The sequence below is a fragment of the Natator depressus genome, chromosome 1, assembly GCF_965152275.1.
Source record: "Natator depressus isolate rNatDep1 chromosome 1, rNatDep2.hap1, whole genome shotgun sequence".
Lineage (NCBI taxonomy): Eukaryota > Metazoa > Chordata > Testudines > Cheloniidae > Natator > Natator depressus.
This window is the reverse complement of record NC_134234.1, coordinates 181,424,731-181,438,541: the sequence shown is the minus strand read 5'-3', so window position 1 is coordinate 181,438,541 and position 13,811 is coordinate 181,424,731. Positions and strand designations below refer to the sequence as shown.

At 40.7% G+C, this 13,811-nt stretch overlaps 1 protein-coding gene across 4 annotated transcripts in view; it reads right to left on the bottom strand.

The window, feature by feature from the left end:
- Positions 1–1,044: 1,044 nt before the first annotated feature.
- The window catches only part of CADM2 (cell adhesion molecule 2), a 1,028,770-nt gene continuing 1,016,003 nt past the window's right edge, over positions 1,045–13,811 (bottom strand). For all 4 annotated transcript variants that reach the window (XM_074971701.1, XM_074971709.1, XM_074971692.1 and 1 more), the window contains 2 exons: positions 6,775–6,900; positions 1,045–5,202 (listed from right to left, as the gene is read on the bottom strand). In XM_074971701.1, the coding sequence (XP_074827802.1) occupies positions 5,084–5,202; positions 6,775–6,900 (245 nt within the window). In that variant the 3' untranslated portion in view covers positions 1,045–5,083. The remainder of the gene's footprint in view (positions 5,203–6,774; positions 6,901–13,811) is intronic.

The window sequence follows — 13,811 nt, the reverse complement described above, 5'->3', positions numbered from 1 at the left end:
TATTACCCAGTGGGACTACCTACAACAGAAGATAGTAAAAATTGGGGTTGTGGGACAGAGGAAATTAGATAAAGAGCCATGAATGCAGCCAAGTTGTTTTCAGTGTCAACAGCAAAACTTCCAGTTATCCCTTTTAGAGGCTAAATCTAAGACTGTAATATTTTAAAAATGTATATAGACACTTCATAGCCAGTATTTAACGTGAGAGGTGGCTTAACAGTTTACCCCATGTTTTCAATTCCTACATTTCATCTAACTGGAGTTGTTAAATCATAATATTATATACAAGCATGGAGTGATATTGTAAACTTTAGTGAGTGCCGTTTCCTATATTAGATTTAACATATTCATTTTCTTCTTTTGCTATTTCACGTTCTCTCACTACTTTCAGTGAATTACTTTTGGAAGGGTATGACAGAAAACAAGAAGAAAAAGATATAAAATTTCATGTTTAGACAAAGTTAACTTTATCACTAAAGGCTTCCTCTGTACTTTGATGGAAGCAGTTTGTACTCACAATGTAAGATTACCTGACAGTATTGTGAAAGAAATAGTGAAAATTTCAGGTGGTTCAACAAAATAGAGGTCAGCATAATGCAGTTCTCCATTTCTTTCTCTCTGCTGTTCAAGCTAAAAAAACCCAGGGCATATGGCAGTACATTTCAGTATCTTAGCTTGCTAGACTTCCCCAAGAAGGAAAAAAGAACAACCTTATTCTGTTGAGTCAAAAAGAGATTACTGACCAGGATTGCCAAACTTGCAGTATGCTGGTAATAAAGCCATTTACATTTGTGCTTTGTGTCACAAATGTAAATGAATTCTTACTCTGTCCTAAAAGTGTTTCAGTGGAGTCTCATAGGACCTCAACGGTACTAGAGGGGAGACAGAGCTAGTGGGGTGGGAGGACAGAGATGCATTATAATAAATTAAATATCATTGCAAGTAGAGGAATTAAGCATATTGCATTAAGCATGACTATTGATTGCATGTGTGTGTACTTTAAAGTTATTTTCACTGCTAGGGTTTTTCTTCCCCTCTTTTAAAATAATCAAAATGCATATTATAATTACATGGGTTTCCAATATCCATACACAGGAAGTACAAGATACTTACATGTAAGTACACTGTAGTTACCTATATTTTTGCATAGTTTTTAGTGTGTACTTTGTGCCACTTAATAAAAAGCATTACTCAGTTGTTTCTATTAGCAGCTGATTCAATTGAAGTAGCTGAATTTTTTTGGTACGTTCATCACAGATTACCATTTCCTAAGAGTGAGTAGATTGGACACTTGTAGTAATCTAGTTAGGTGGTGGGAAAAACTGTGGGGTGAACATGAAGTTTTATATCACCTCCTTATTAAAGAAATGGAGTGTCAGATTCCTGGTGTTGATTTATTAAATTTAACTTTAGTTTGAACAGATTAGTAAAGGTAAGAGTTCCATTTTCCTTTTGGTAACACTTTACAATAAGTGGCACTAAATTACACTATAACTGCTGTGTTACATGGAAGTACATGTGCGTACATGGTAACTTCAGTGCTGTTTACAATCAGCTGAATTACATAATTACAGATGATCCTGTCCTTTCTTTTCATTGAGATAGTTATATCTATATTATGCTATAATGAAAATACACATTAACTTCCATGTATTATTTAGAAAAGTTGGTTTTCTTCATGTATTCTTTATAGAGGAAGTCTCAGTGCAGGAAATGTGAAGACATTTTTAAGTGTTCCAGATAAAATTCTTAGCCTCAACTTAAATATCAGGTTCTTTAAACTGCTTCTTGGATTCTCTGATGACACTAAACAGAATGGAAAGATGCACCCATTTGCCTGTGATGCCACATGCCTGTTTAATGATTATGTTGTCAGAGCATAAAAAAAAATAACATTGTTCTACATTTGAAAGTTAAAAATAATCAATGGACATTGTAAACTGGCAGTAATTAGCTACCTTGTCTTGAGTAAATTACATTGCATGTGTTTGTAGGTCTGGATGTTATACTAACATTCTAACTAACATGGTTCCCATTCGGAGCTTTCATTTTACACATTTAACAGATTTCTTGAGACTATAATGGGCTCAGTATTTCTGAATGGGATCTTTTTGTATAAAGGAGAAAGACAATGTGTTTTTATCTATTGAATACTATACTCAGTTCTAAGTGAGCCATGATGTTGCTTACAAAGGGCCTGGCACTGTATTTATTACCTTACACCCAGTGAAGTCATTTGAACATGTGGATGTAGATGGATGTAAAGAACTACCCAATCAGAATTGTCAATTCATTTATACTGGGTGTAGTATTTTTACACCCACTTTGCACAAATGTAAATGAAATCACAAGATGCAAGACAGTGGAAAAATCAGAAATCTATTGAAAATTAGCACACATTAAGAGTTTTAACTAAAAAACAACCAATGTAATTTAAGTGTCCAATTTATTTCTGGTTTTGCAATGTTTCAATGCTGGTTTTACACGACGCTGACAAGATGGCTTTGAGTGGTCACATCTAAAGATGCTCTAACATTTGAAGGTCTCACTTGACGTCATGGTAAGTAATGATTTAAGCAATGACTCTACAATTCAAGCAAAGTGCAGTTTAGATAGAATGTATAAAGATTAAAAGCAGTACTGATGAACAGCTCCACTTCAATAAATAAGGCCCTGATCCAGCAAAAAACTTACTTTGAGTAGTTCCATTGAATTAGGTGGATCTTCTCACGTGCTTAAGTGATTTGTTGGCTCAAACCCTAAGTCATTAACCAGACTGAGATATACAGTATTGTAATGCTGTTAATGCAACTTACTGTTGTGACAAGAACCTTTCTGTTCTGGTACTAAACTAAATGATTTCCTTTGCCAACCTTTTAAAAGTGTATGCTTTGAAAGACATGAATATCTTGAAAAGCTATACTAGTCTCAATGTGTCTAGTAGCACCTACCTGGTTCTCTCAAACTACCATACTATATTAACATATTATTGCATTTTTCCACAGATGGTATGGAGTGAACTGTAAAAACAAGCATGCAATCACATCAATGCAGACTTATTTCTTTAAAATGTCATACTGTATATGATTTATTATGTTAACACTCAACCACATCATATTATTTATGTTTTGTATATTTTGAAAAAGTGCTGCTTGATCAACATCACCCTCTTTTTCTTAGAAATTAACAAGATAAATGTTTCAACAAAAAGAGAGAAAGAAAACAATTAAAATACTATAATATTCTCCTTAATAGGCTTATACTCTTCTGATAAATAATCTGACACAGCACCTTTGTCTTCCATTTTATCTTAATACATGATGATGTATTCAGATTCTCCCTCCCCCACCCCCACAAAAAATAAATCCCAGGAGATAATCCTTTACACTAAGCCATCATGCTTTTAGACTTCACAAGTATAGCAACCATATAGAAATACTATTTTTCAAAGATGCAACACTTGGGAGAGAGAGATGAACTCCAAATGATACAGATTTTCATTCTCCAGCATGGAATCACTACCAAGAGTTGATCTGGCACCATGTTTATTTCAGTGGAAGAGGAAATAAGCCATTGGGCTTATAGTGTTTTGTTGTCATATTTAAGAACATGAGACTTTAAGAGAGACTTTCACCATAGAGCTAAAAGCATTGGCAGAAATTCTCTATCATTCACTGTGACATAAGTTTGTACCCCACAAAATGCATAGACAGGAATTTAATATAAAGAATTAGTCCATTTACCGTATACACAAAACATATATCATTTAACTCTTTTTTTCTTTTTTTTTTCTTTTTCTTTTTTTTTTTTTTTTGGCAACCCAACATAGATAAGCAGCTGTGGAACTGCCAAATTAAAAATCGAGAATTTAGCAACATAACCGTATTTTTTAAGGATATTAATCAAATGTGGTTGTAATTCAAAACCTGAGGCTGTGCACTGGTTGTTAGCTTAAAACTATCTTTCCATATAACATTGTGCTTCCATTGTATAACAAAGAAAAATTAACAAGAACTAGAAAAGTTTGCTGCTGAACAGTGCTAGGACATACAGACAGAAAATACTAATACATGTTATCTATTTAGAATATTGATTTAAGTCATATCTAAAGGGATATAATGGACATTAGAAAATGCTTACTTGTGACTGACTTAGCTATAGCCAAAAAAGTTAAATATGTATCAAATAATGTTTAATTGGATTTATTATATGCACTATATACAGATAGGAAAATGCCTTGCAATTGTGCCCCATGAACACTACAAATCTGAATAGGCAGGTGAGTCCATATGAAGCAAATAAATTATTAAAACCGAAATTATAGAAACGTATCTAATCTTGTGATCCCAAAAAGCAGTAAAAGGGCTGAATAAATTTGTTTCAGAATGAAGCTACAATTATCTAACTCTGCAGAATCTGTATAAATAATACAGTATGATTTAATTACCACCCAAGCATGGAATTAGTATCAAGGTACCATTTTTAATGACATATTGATACTCCTTTTCCACCAAATCCAAGCATACAAGAAACTATACTATAATGTTTTCAGTTTGTGGTTCCTAGGGCATATGTTTCAAAAACAGGTTGCCTTTGAATTATAGACATGTATAAAACATTCTTTGTAAACCTCTAATCTTAGATTTAATGTTTTATGTAAGTACATTAGGTCCTTATCGAATAGTATTTGTTATGAAAATCATCCAATGACATACTGATAGGGACCATGGTAAAAGAAAACTGGAAAAGAAGAAAGCTATATAACATTTAAAAATGTAGAAAACTCAACAGCATGATTTAAGATGAAGATTAACATTGTTAAGGCTGTATATTCAAGCACTGTATGTTAAGAGAGCAATGGATATGAATTTTAGGCAATAAGAAATGTCCTGCATTGTGGATGGTACTGTAAAGAAAGAATGATGCTGTCAACAACTGATTGTTGGCATAAACTGGCTACTTATAGCAGTATGTAAGTTAATAAAGTTTGCAGAAGATGGCAGAAATGAATTCTGAAAGATGATAGCCAGTTTTCTCCAGCAGTCAGCCTGATAAGTAAAACTCAGAGAATCTAGGTCTGCATCTAAATGAAATACTCCTTTTTCTCCTCTGCATTGACTTGGCTGCCTTCTGCATTGATAATGGCTGTGTCAGCATCAGGTGCATCTTCAGCTCCTTTAGCTTCATTTGTTAAATATGTTCCTATGGGAATTAGTACAATAAAAAAATTAGTAATTTTACTTTAGATAGTTTTATGCACAGTAGATCTGTAACAAAGATCTAACTGGTTTAATGAATGGAGTGGTGCAGAACAGAACTTGATGCACAATTTTAGCATTAACTGTACTGGTACATATAACATTCTAATTTGGGCAAGTAGTAATTATGATTCATAACACTTGTCCCATATGCACATATATTTTCACATATCTATGGGGGGAAAAAAGGTAAAGCAGGTTCAAAACCATATTTTTTCTATCTCCAGTGGCATGAAGCATACAAATATTTTAGCATACAATAGTTTAAATTATATCACTGTGTATTATATGGTATATCTAGATGGGTACGAAAATTAACTTTGAATAGCTTAGATTTCATTAAACACATGTTTTTGAAAAATGGCTTCTAATTATTTTTGGACTCTCACATTGATGTAGGCCATTTTTTTATCTGCTCTTTAATTCCACAGACTAGGATAATTAAGATTCTCTAGAAGTGCAAAACTGAAATAGCTGCATTAAGTTAACCCAGTTGCTTCACATTGCCACTGACATTGCTTTGCTAAATAGTATAAGAGCAGGATATTAATAGAGCTGTATGCAACAGACAATTTTCACTTTGTGAAAAGTGATATTTACATTGGCTTGGGACTCATTTGTTTTCAGCCAGGAAATAGAGCAAAGCTGTCACATTTTCACCAGATTAATTAGAAATTTGTAATTTTTCACACAGTTCTTCTGAACTTAAAACAAATATTTTATCAGTTTGTATTTGCTAACCGCATGACTACCCTATGTAGAATTAGGTTTAATAATAGTAATACTTTTTGGGGAGGAAGGTAAACTAAGGTTAACAACTACGCTGCAAGCCATTCAGACATTAAGCCTTCATAAACTTTTTTTTTTTTTTAAAACAATCACCTCCGTCAGATTCTAAAATCTGTCCTCTCTTTTACTCAGACCCTTCTCTCCATTGACTCTAATGGAGTTTTTCCCTCAATAAGCGTAGTGTAAAAACTGAGTCAGGGCTTCAGAATTTTGCTCCTAGAGTGAAATCCTGGCTACTCTGGAGGCCATAGCAAAACTCATGCTGATTTCAGTGGGACCAGGATTTTACTCCTTGTATTTAACACAACTTATTTAAAGTTTTATCATGATTTCTGATAGTTAAAGCCTCATTTCAATAACCATATATATTCTGTGGAATTAATATAACAGTTAAAATGATGAGCACACGTAACTGAGTGCTTACAGCAAAGGGCTAGAATCTAGGAGCGTTCTTCCTTCTAAATCTCCCTTAGCCACTGACTCACTACATGACCTTGGGCAGGTTGCTCAACATCCTTTTGCTTCAGTTAATCCAACTGTAAAATTGGGTACAAAATCAGGACCTCATGGGAAAACCAGATGCTACTTCTGAGCGTGAGCTTTCCCAGGCAACTAAATTACAAGGGGGGGCAGGGGCAGAGAGGGCACGAGAGTGTTTGAGGGTGAAACTAATCATGAGGAAGTATTGCTGCAAAAGGTGATTGCACTTTGATTAAATCTGTCCTACCTTTATGTCTTGCCAGATATCGTCCAAGCAGAATTATAGAACATAATGTGACAAAGACAACTACAGCCACTATTCCTCCTATGAGAGCATGGTCAGGTCCAGTCTGTCCAGCCAAAGCATTTGGGTCTGGGGAGGGAAAAAAAAAACAAAAGTTGTCCTGATCAGATTAGAATTGATAGGAAAATGCACAGCAGCAAGTTATACTGATCATTTTGAAAATAGGGCATTCCCCTCTTTAATATTCAGGGTGGTCATTCCCCCTCTTCTACTACCAGTATCTTATCAACAGCACAGCATTGCATGTATTCCCAGACTGTTAAAGCCCTGAGGACATCACAGTTATGAAAAATATTACCTTATTCTTCCTTGGCAGAGGTTATTAAATGGGAAAGGTTTCTGATTTTGTCCTAGTTGTTTAACAACTGAAAAGCTGCAATAGCTATTTATAGAAGCAAAAACAAGGAATTGAGAATTGGGGATCAGATAGCATCAGCAGAATACTGTCTGCATAATACATAATTTATGTGACTGAGTCTCAGTGGGGATCCCGTATATAGTCTCCTCTTGTCATTCCTTTCCGATTGCACGAGAAATAAAGAAGGAGATAAAGTGCAAACTTTCCAAGTTCTTCTGCAGATGGCTGAGTCTGCAGGAATTTGATCATGTAGCCTTAAAGATCCTTGTTCACTCTCAAATGTTGATTTGTGAATTTACTAGTTATCTGATTAAACACTGATGCTAGTAAACTCTAATAGATTTTAACAACACATTAGCAGTTTCATTTCATTCACTGTGCACAAAACATTGGGATTATTGTCAGATTTAAGCTTTTTATACTGGTCATTTATCTATTAGTGAGCCTGGTGCATTACAGAAGGCTCCAGAGAAGCAATCATGGAAAACGACACTGTTTAGGGGTCAGTAATTCCCCAGAGCTTTTGAAGAATGAACTGGTAACCTTCAAGTGTTGATTCATCTGAAATATTCTGGGGAGGGGAGGGGGAGCGTCAATGCTGCAGTAGCAGGGTAAGACTTCTCTTCTTTTTTTTTTTTAAATGAAAAATGCCTCAGTCTCAAACTAATAGTAATTCTCTCAAGATTGAGGGTTGTGTATTAGCTTGCTCGCTCTGTAGTAATCGGTCTGCACACACTGCTTCAAGGACATTTCCCTTTTAGGTGTTGTTTATATTCTATAAACAGTTTGCAAATAGCTGTCTTGCAACAGAGTAAGATGGAAATACCATTAAAACAGAAAAGAGGACAAATCAGTAAAATCTGACTGAGAAAAGCTGCTGATAATGTATGGGAAGTGTAACACTCTTGTTTGGCTTTTTTGTGATTTTTTTATTAATTTTCATAAGGAAACAATAACAAATACAGAAAGATAAAAGACGTACAGCTTGTGTATGTAACCAAATTCTGCATATTTCACAGGTAGCCAATAATGCAATTATGCAATTACGGAGTTACAGCTTGTCAAAGCTGCAAGACCAGATCGTGCAAATCAGACAAATTATACAGACATAAAATGTTAGGGTGATGGTGAAAATAATAATAATGCTATACACAAACAAGCAAAAAAAGGGAAAAGGGGTAGGAAGATGGAGGGGAAAAAGCAAAAAAGGTGAGGTGGAATGGAAGTCAGGCATTATCTGAGCTCTCTCAGCATTCTTTATCCAAATGTATCAAGAACAAGGATCCAAATTTCTTCAAATTTATATAATTGCTCTCTGCAGCGATAAGATATTCTTCTTTGAGTGCTTGCTCATGTCGATTCCATCCTAGGTGTGCATGCCCAGTGCACAGTTGTCAGAGATTTTTGCCTTACCAGTATCTGTAGGATCAGCACTCCCTTGAGTGCCACACTCATGCATCGGTATATCAGGCACCACCGGCCCTACACCCTCTCAGTTCCTTCTTACCACCTGTGGTGGTTAGTTGCAGCTCCTTTCCTTGCTTAGCAAGGTCTAGCGGTTTAGTCTCTTCTGCCTTCGAGCCTTAGGGCCTTGTAAATAGTTTGTTTATAGTAGTTAGTGTTAAGTAGTTAGAAGTTAGAGTCCCAGGGGGGACTTCACCCCAAGTAAGGCATGCCCCAGTCTCCTGGACTGTAACAGGCCTATGCCTTTAAGCGACCCCCATAGCAGCTGCTTCAAGTGCTTGGGGGAAGTCACACATGAGAGATAAGAGCTGTATTTGTAAAAACTTTCAGCCCCTCATGCAGAAAGTGCGGGATATTCGTTTACAGGCTCTCCTCATGGAGTCTGCCTTTCATCCAGCTTCCGTGCCATCCCACCAGGATTTGCCGAGTACCTCGGCCTCGTTGCACAGTGCACCCCCCGCACCAACTCCTGGCAATGGCATGGGACCTAAACCCCTGACAGTGCCTTCACAAGCTCCCCTGGTGCCAAGAGAGCAAAGGCCTCTACCCACGCCACCGACACAGCACGTGTCACAGGAATTGGCAAAGGCTCCCCATGAGGGCATGCCAGCCGCTAAAACCTCTCGGGGCAGTGGAGTGCCACCGATCCCCCGAGATGAAGCAGCGCTCTTCACCTCCTTGCAGCAAATCTCCGGAGTCGCAGCCCAGATTCTCTGGGGCTCGCCCTCTGTCACCAGCACTATGATCATGGTCCCTGCCATCTTGATGTGGATCGCCTAGAGGGAGATGCCGGTCTCCGTATTACTGGCACCATTTGCCCTGCCGGTGGTCGGACTTTTGGTGTAGGTTCCGGTAGACTACCACATGGTAGCATTCTCTGTCACATCTCCGGTCCCTTTGGCACTGGTCCCCTCAATACCGGCACCAATATCCTCACTCCATGCACCAGTCTCCAACGGCGATGGTCAGCACACAGACTAAGGCATCAACGGTGTCACCAAAAGGAGATTCCTTCAGCAAGGAAGGGCAGTTCAGCCCCTCATCTAGACTCTACCAGCTCGAATGGGTACCCGAGGTCACATCAACATTGGCAGCACGGCCAGTGGTCAGTGCAGTGGCCTTATTGGAGTTTGTGGGGAGTGCCAGTCAAGGCAATATCCCCTTCACACCGCTCATTGGCTGCCGCCTCGGAGGAACAGCTGGTGGCACCGACAGCACTGGGCTCGGTGCATGAGGTGCACTTAGAGGTCCTAGCAGAGGAGACTGCACCCACCCCTAAGCCTCCCACCTCACCCCTCCCAGGGGGAAGATGCTCCGGGGCCTCCCCCCGCTGTACAGTCATCATCTTCGTCCCCAAATGGGGTGGTTGTGGGACTTGAGGGCCAGCCCACCGGATGATTTTAAAGAACGCCAGGCCTTGCTTCAATGGGTGGCCGAGAACTTGGGCCTGGTGGTGGAGGAAATGGCTGAGCAGGTGGAAACCTTGTTTAATGTCCTGTCTGCCTGTACCCCGGCCCCTGTCGCACTACGGTGTGAATGATGGCGTCCTCAAAATTGCCAAGGCCCTCTGGCAAATTCCCTCATCCATCCTTCCCACCACCTCTAAAAGGGCTGAAAAGAAATACTTTGTCCCAGCCAAAGGCTTTGAGTACCTTTACACCTACCGTTCCCTGGGTGGGTGGTCTCTTCGGCCAATGAAAAACATAAACAAAGGCATACCAGCTCAACTCAACTTAAAGAGGCCAAAAGATTGAATAACTTTTCCTCCCAAACAGGTCCAACTGCCAGACTACAATTCTGGGTGGCAAACCATCAGGCACTCCTAGGGAGATAGAATTTCAACTTATGGGACTCCGTCCATAAGTGCAAGGAGTCCCTCCTGCAAGGTTTGGCCCAGGAATTCAGCACCCTGGTGGAGGAGGGTGGCTCACTGCTCCCTCCAAATGGCATGGGACACGGAAGACTCGATGGCTAGGCTGATGACATCAGAGGCGGTTATGAGGGGCACTCCTGGCTTCAGACTGCTGGGCTCTCACAAAAAATGCAGACCTTGATCCAAGACCTTTCATTTGATGGGATCGGTCTTTTTTCAGAGCAGACAGATGTGAGGCTGCATGGGTTAAAAGACACTCAGGCTACCCTTCGCTTGTTGGTCATGCATACTCCACAGTCTGCGAGAAAGCAGTTACAGCTGCCCGTGCCTTGGCAGTCTCATCCGGGGTCTGCAAGGAGAAGGAACAGGGATGTTAGTTTCAGTCACCACTGCCCTTCCTCCTCCTGCTCACCTGCGTGGCCCAGCAAAGCGCTAGGGGCCAGAAGTGCTGGTTTTGAGGGTGTCGTCGAGAGTGATGTCCCACTCACCTCCCAGGATCCACCCCTCTCTTTTCTCAACCGTCTTTGTCCTTACTGTTCAGCCTGGTTGCAAGTGGAGGAGGTCCCTTGAGACATGACAGAATAGGGATTCTACTTCTGTTATTTCCCATCCTGAAAGTAAAAGGGGGCCTCAGACCCATTCTGGACACGCTCACCATTGGCTCACACCTGCCTGTGATTGTTGGGCCACCTAGCCACCTGTACATTCGTGGTCGTCATGTCCAGCTCTGGCCTCTGCAAGCCTGGCTAGCATCTGTTTACATCCTTAACAGACACGACCTACACCAGGAAGTTAGGGTGCGGGATCACATTCTGTCATCCCTGGAGTGGTGGTTGAACCCTGGGTTGGTGTTGGAGGGAGTTCTCTTCCTGGCCCCGGCCCTGTTGCTGAACTTAGTCTCAGATGCTTCGGACCTGGGCTGGGGAGCCCATCTGGGTGAACTCAGCACACGAGGCTGCTGGCTGCAGGACGAGCTGGCCCTTCATACCAATGTTAGGGAGCTAAAACCAGTCTGCCTGGCCTGGCCTGCCAGACTTTTTTGCCCCATCTGAAGTGCAAGACGGTACAGGTCCTCACAGACAATACTGCCGTGATGTATTATGTCAACAGGCAGGGTGGAGCCAGGTTGTCAGCCCTTTGCCAAGAAGCTCTCAGCCTTTGGGACTTTTGTGTGCGGCATGCCATCCATCTGATGGCCGGGCATCTGCTCGGGACCAGGAACGTGTTAGCAGATTGCTTCAGCAGGACCAGGAGATCAATATGATCTTCCGGAAGTGGGGAACTCCCCGGGTGGACTTGTTCGTGCCCTGTCAGAACAGGAAATGCCATGTGTTCTGTTCACTCCAAGGGATGGACAGGGGTTCCCTGTCAGATGCTTTTCTCCTCCCATGGTCAGGGGCCTTGAAGTATGCCTTCCTGCCAGTACCGTTAATCCACAGAGTCCTCGTGAAGATCAAACAGGACAAGACCAAGATTATCTTGATAGCCCCCGAGCAGACTCGCCAACATTGGTTCCGCACGTTGCTAGACTTTTCGGTAGCCTCCCCACTGTGGCTACCTCTCTGTCTGGACCTGATGTCCCAGGACCACAGCAGTCTTCTGCACCCGAACCTGGAGGCATTTCTCTTGTCAGCATGGCTACTGCATGTCTGAATGCGGAAGAGCGGGAGTGCTTGGCCCAGGTTTAACAGGTCTTGCTGGGTAGTAGAAAGCCCTCCACCGAAGCGACTTACCTGTACAAGTGGAAAAGGTTTAAGTGCTGGGCTTTGGAACGACGTGTCTGGGCTGAGTAGGTCTCGGTGCAGGTGACCCTGGATTAGCTTCTGCACCTCAAACTTCAGGGCTTGTCCCTGTCATTGATCAGGGTCCACCTGGCTGCTATTTTGGCTTTCCACCCTCCCTTCCAAGGCAGGTCAGTCTTCACTCACGACATGATGGCCCGGTTCTTGAAAAGTCTAGAGCATCTTTACCTTCACGTCCAGGACCTTGTCCCTCCCTGGGATTCGAATCTTGTGCTGTCGAGGCTCATGGGGCCTCCCTTCAAACCTCTGGCTTCCTGTTCCCTTCTCCTTCTCTCCTGGAAGGTTTCGTTCCTGGTTTCAGTTATGTCTGCCTGCACGGTGTTTGAGATCAGGGTGCTTACTTCAGAACCATCCTGTACGTTATTCTACAAAGATGAGGTCCAGTTGTGGCCGCACTCGGTGTTCCTGCCCAAGGTAGTTTCCCAGTTTCATATCGGCCATACTTATCGGTCTTCTTCCCGAAACAGCAGGAGTAACCTGCATTAGGCCAGGAGTAACCTGTTTATCCATGATACTCACTAAAGCATAAACCTAGTTTATCTACTGGCAGCTAAATTAGACAGGATAAAAATTGTTTTATAAGGGATTATAAAGCACCCATATGATTCTGGACATAAATCAGTATTTAACCACTAGGAGTTAGGAAGATGCTTTCTCTAGAAGCAGGCAATTCTTTCATTGCCACATGTGTAGTTTCTTGCACCTTCCTCTGAAGTTTCTGGTAATAGCCACATTCAAGACAGGGTATTTGGCTAGATGGACCACTGACCAGCATGGAAGGTCCTAGATTCCTTTGGATTACTGTGGATTAATGAGGTTCTACTGTTTCTGTATGCTGACTTTTCTGAGTTTTGAGAGTCATTTTAACCATTTGTTTTATACAAAATCTACATTGCACTTATTTGTAAAATCTTGTCTTACCTTGGTGTGGATGTTTAATTTTTAACATGATGAATGATAATTATTGGCACATCAAAGCAAGACTAATCTCAGAACCTGTGAGTACTGTTCTTAGTAAATTGTACCCAATAACCAATACATTACATTAACCATTTACACTGTATCACCAATATTATAACAAAACTTCTGATAACAGAAAAAAGTTGCCCACAAGTATGTCTTTTGGGGGGAGCATAGTTTTCCTGATCCCAGATAACAATCCATAAAATAATGCTGCAAATTGGGAAGCACTCAAGAAATTAGGAAAGAATGTTGTTTAACATTTTTAAAAGCTATATATTATACTTACAGGGTAATGCACTGTCCTTTTGCAGTTCATGACATGAGCAGATTCCCTTGAGTGAATTACAGCCTTGCATTCACTTTGGGGCTATCCATTATCTTCTGTGTAATTACTACTGTAGCCAAAAGGCTTCAGGAACTGCTTCTACAGCACAGAAACACTGGGGCATATTCACATCTCCATGTATTGTGAGGATTTATATTTTTAACTCCCATTAAAATTAGTGGATGTGATGTGTGT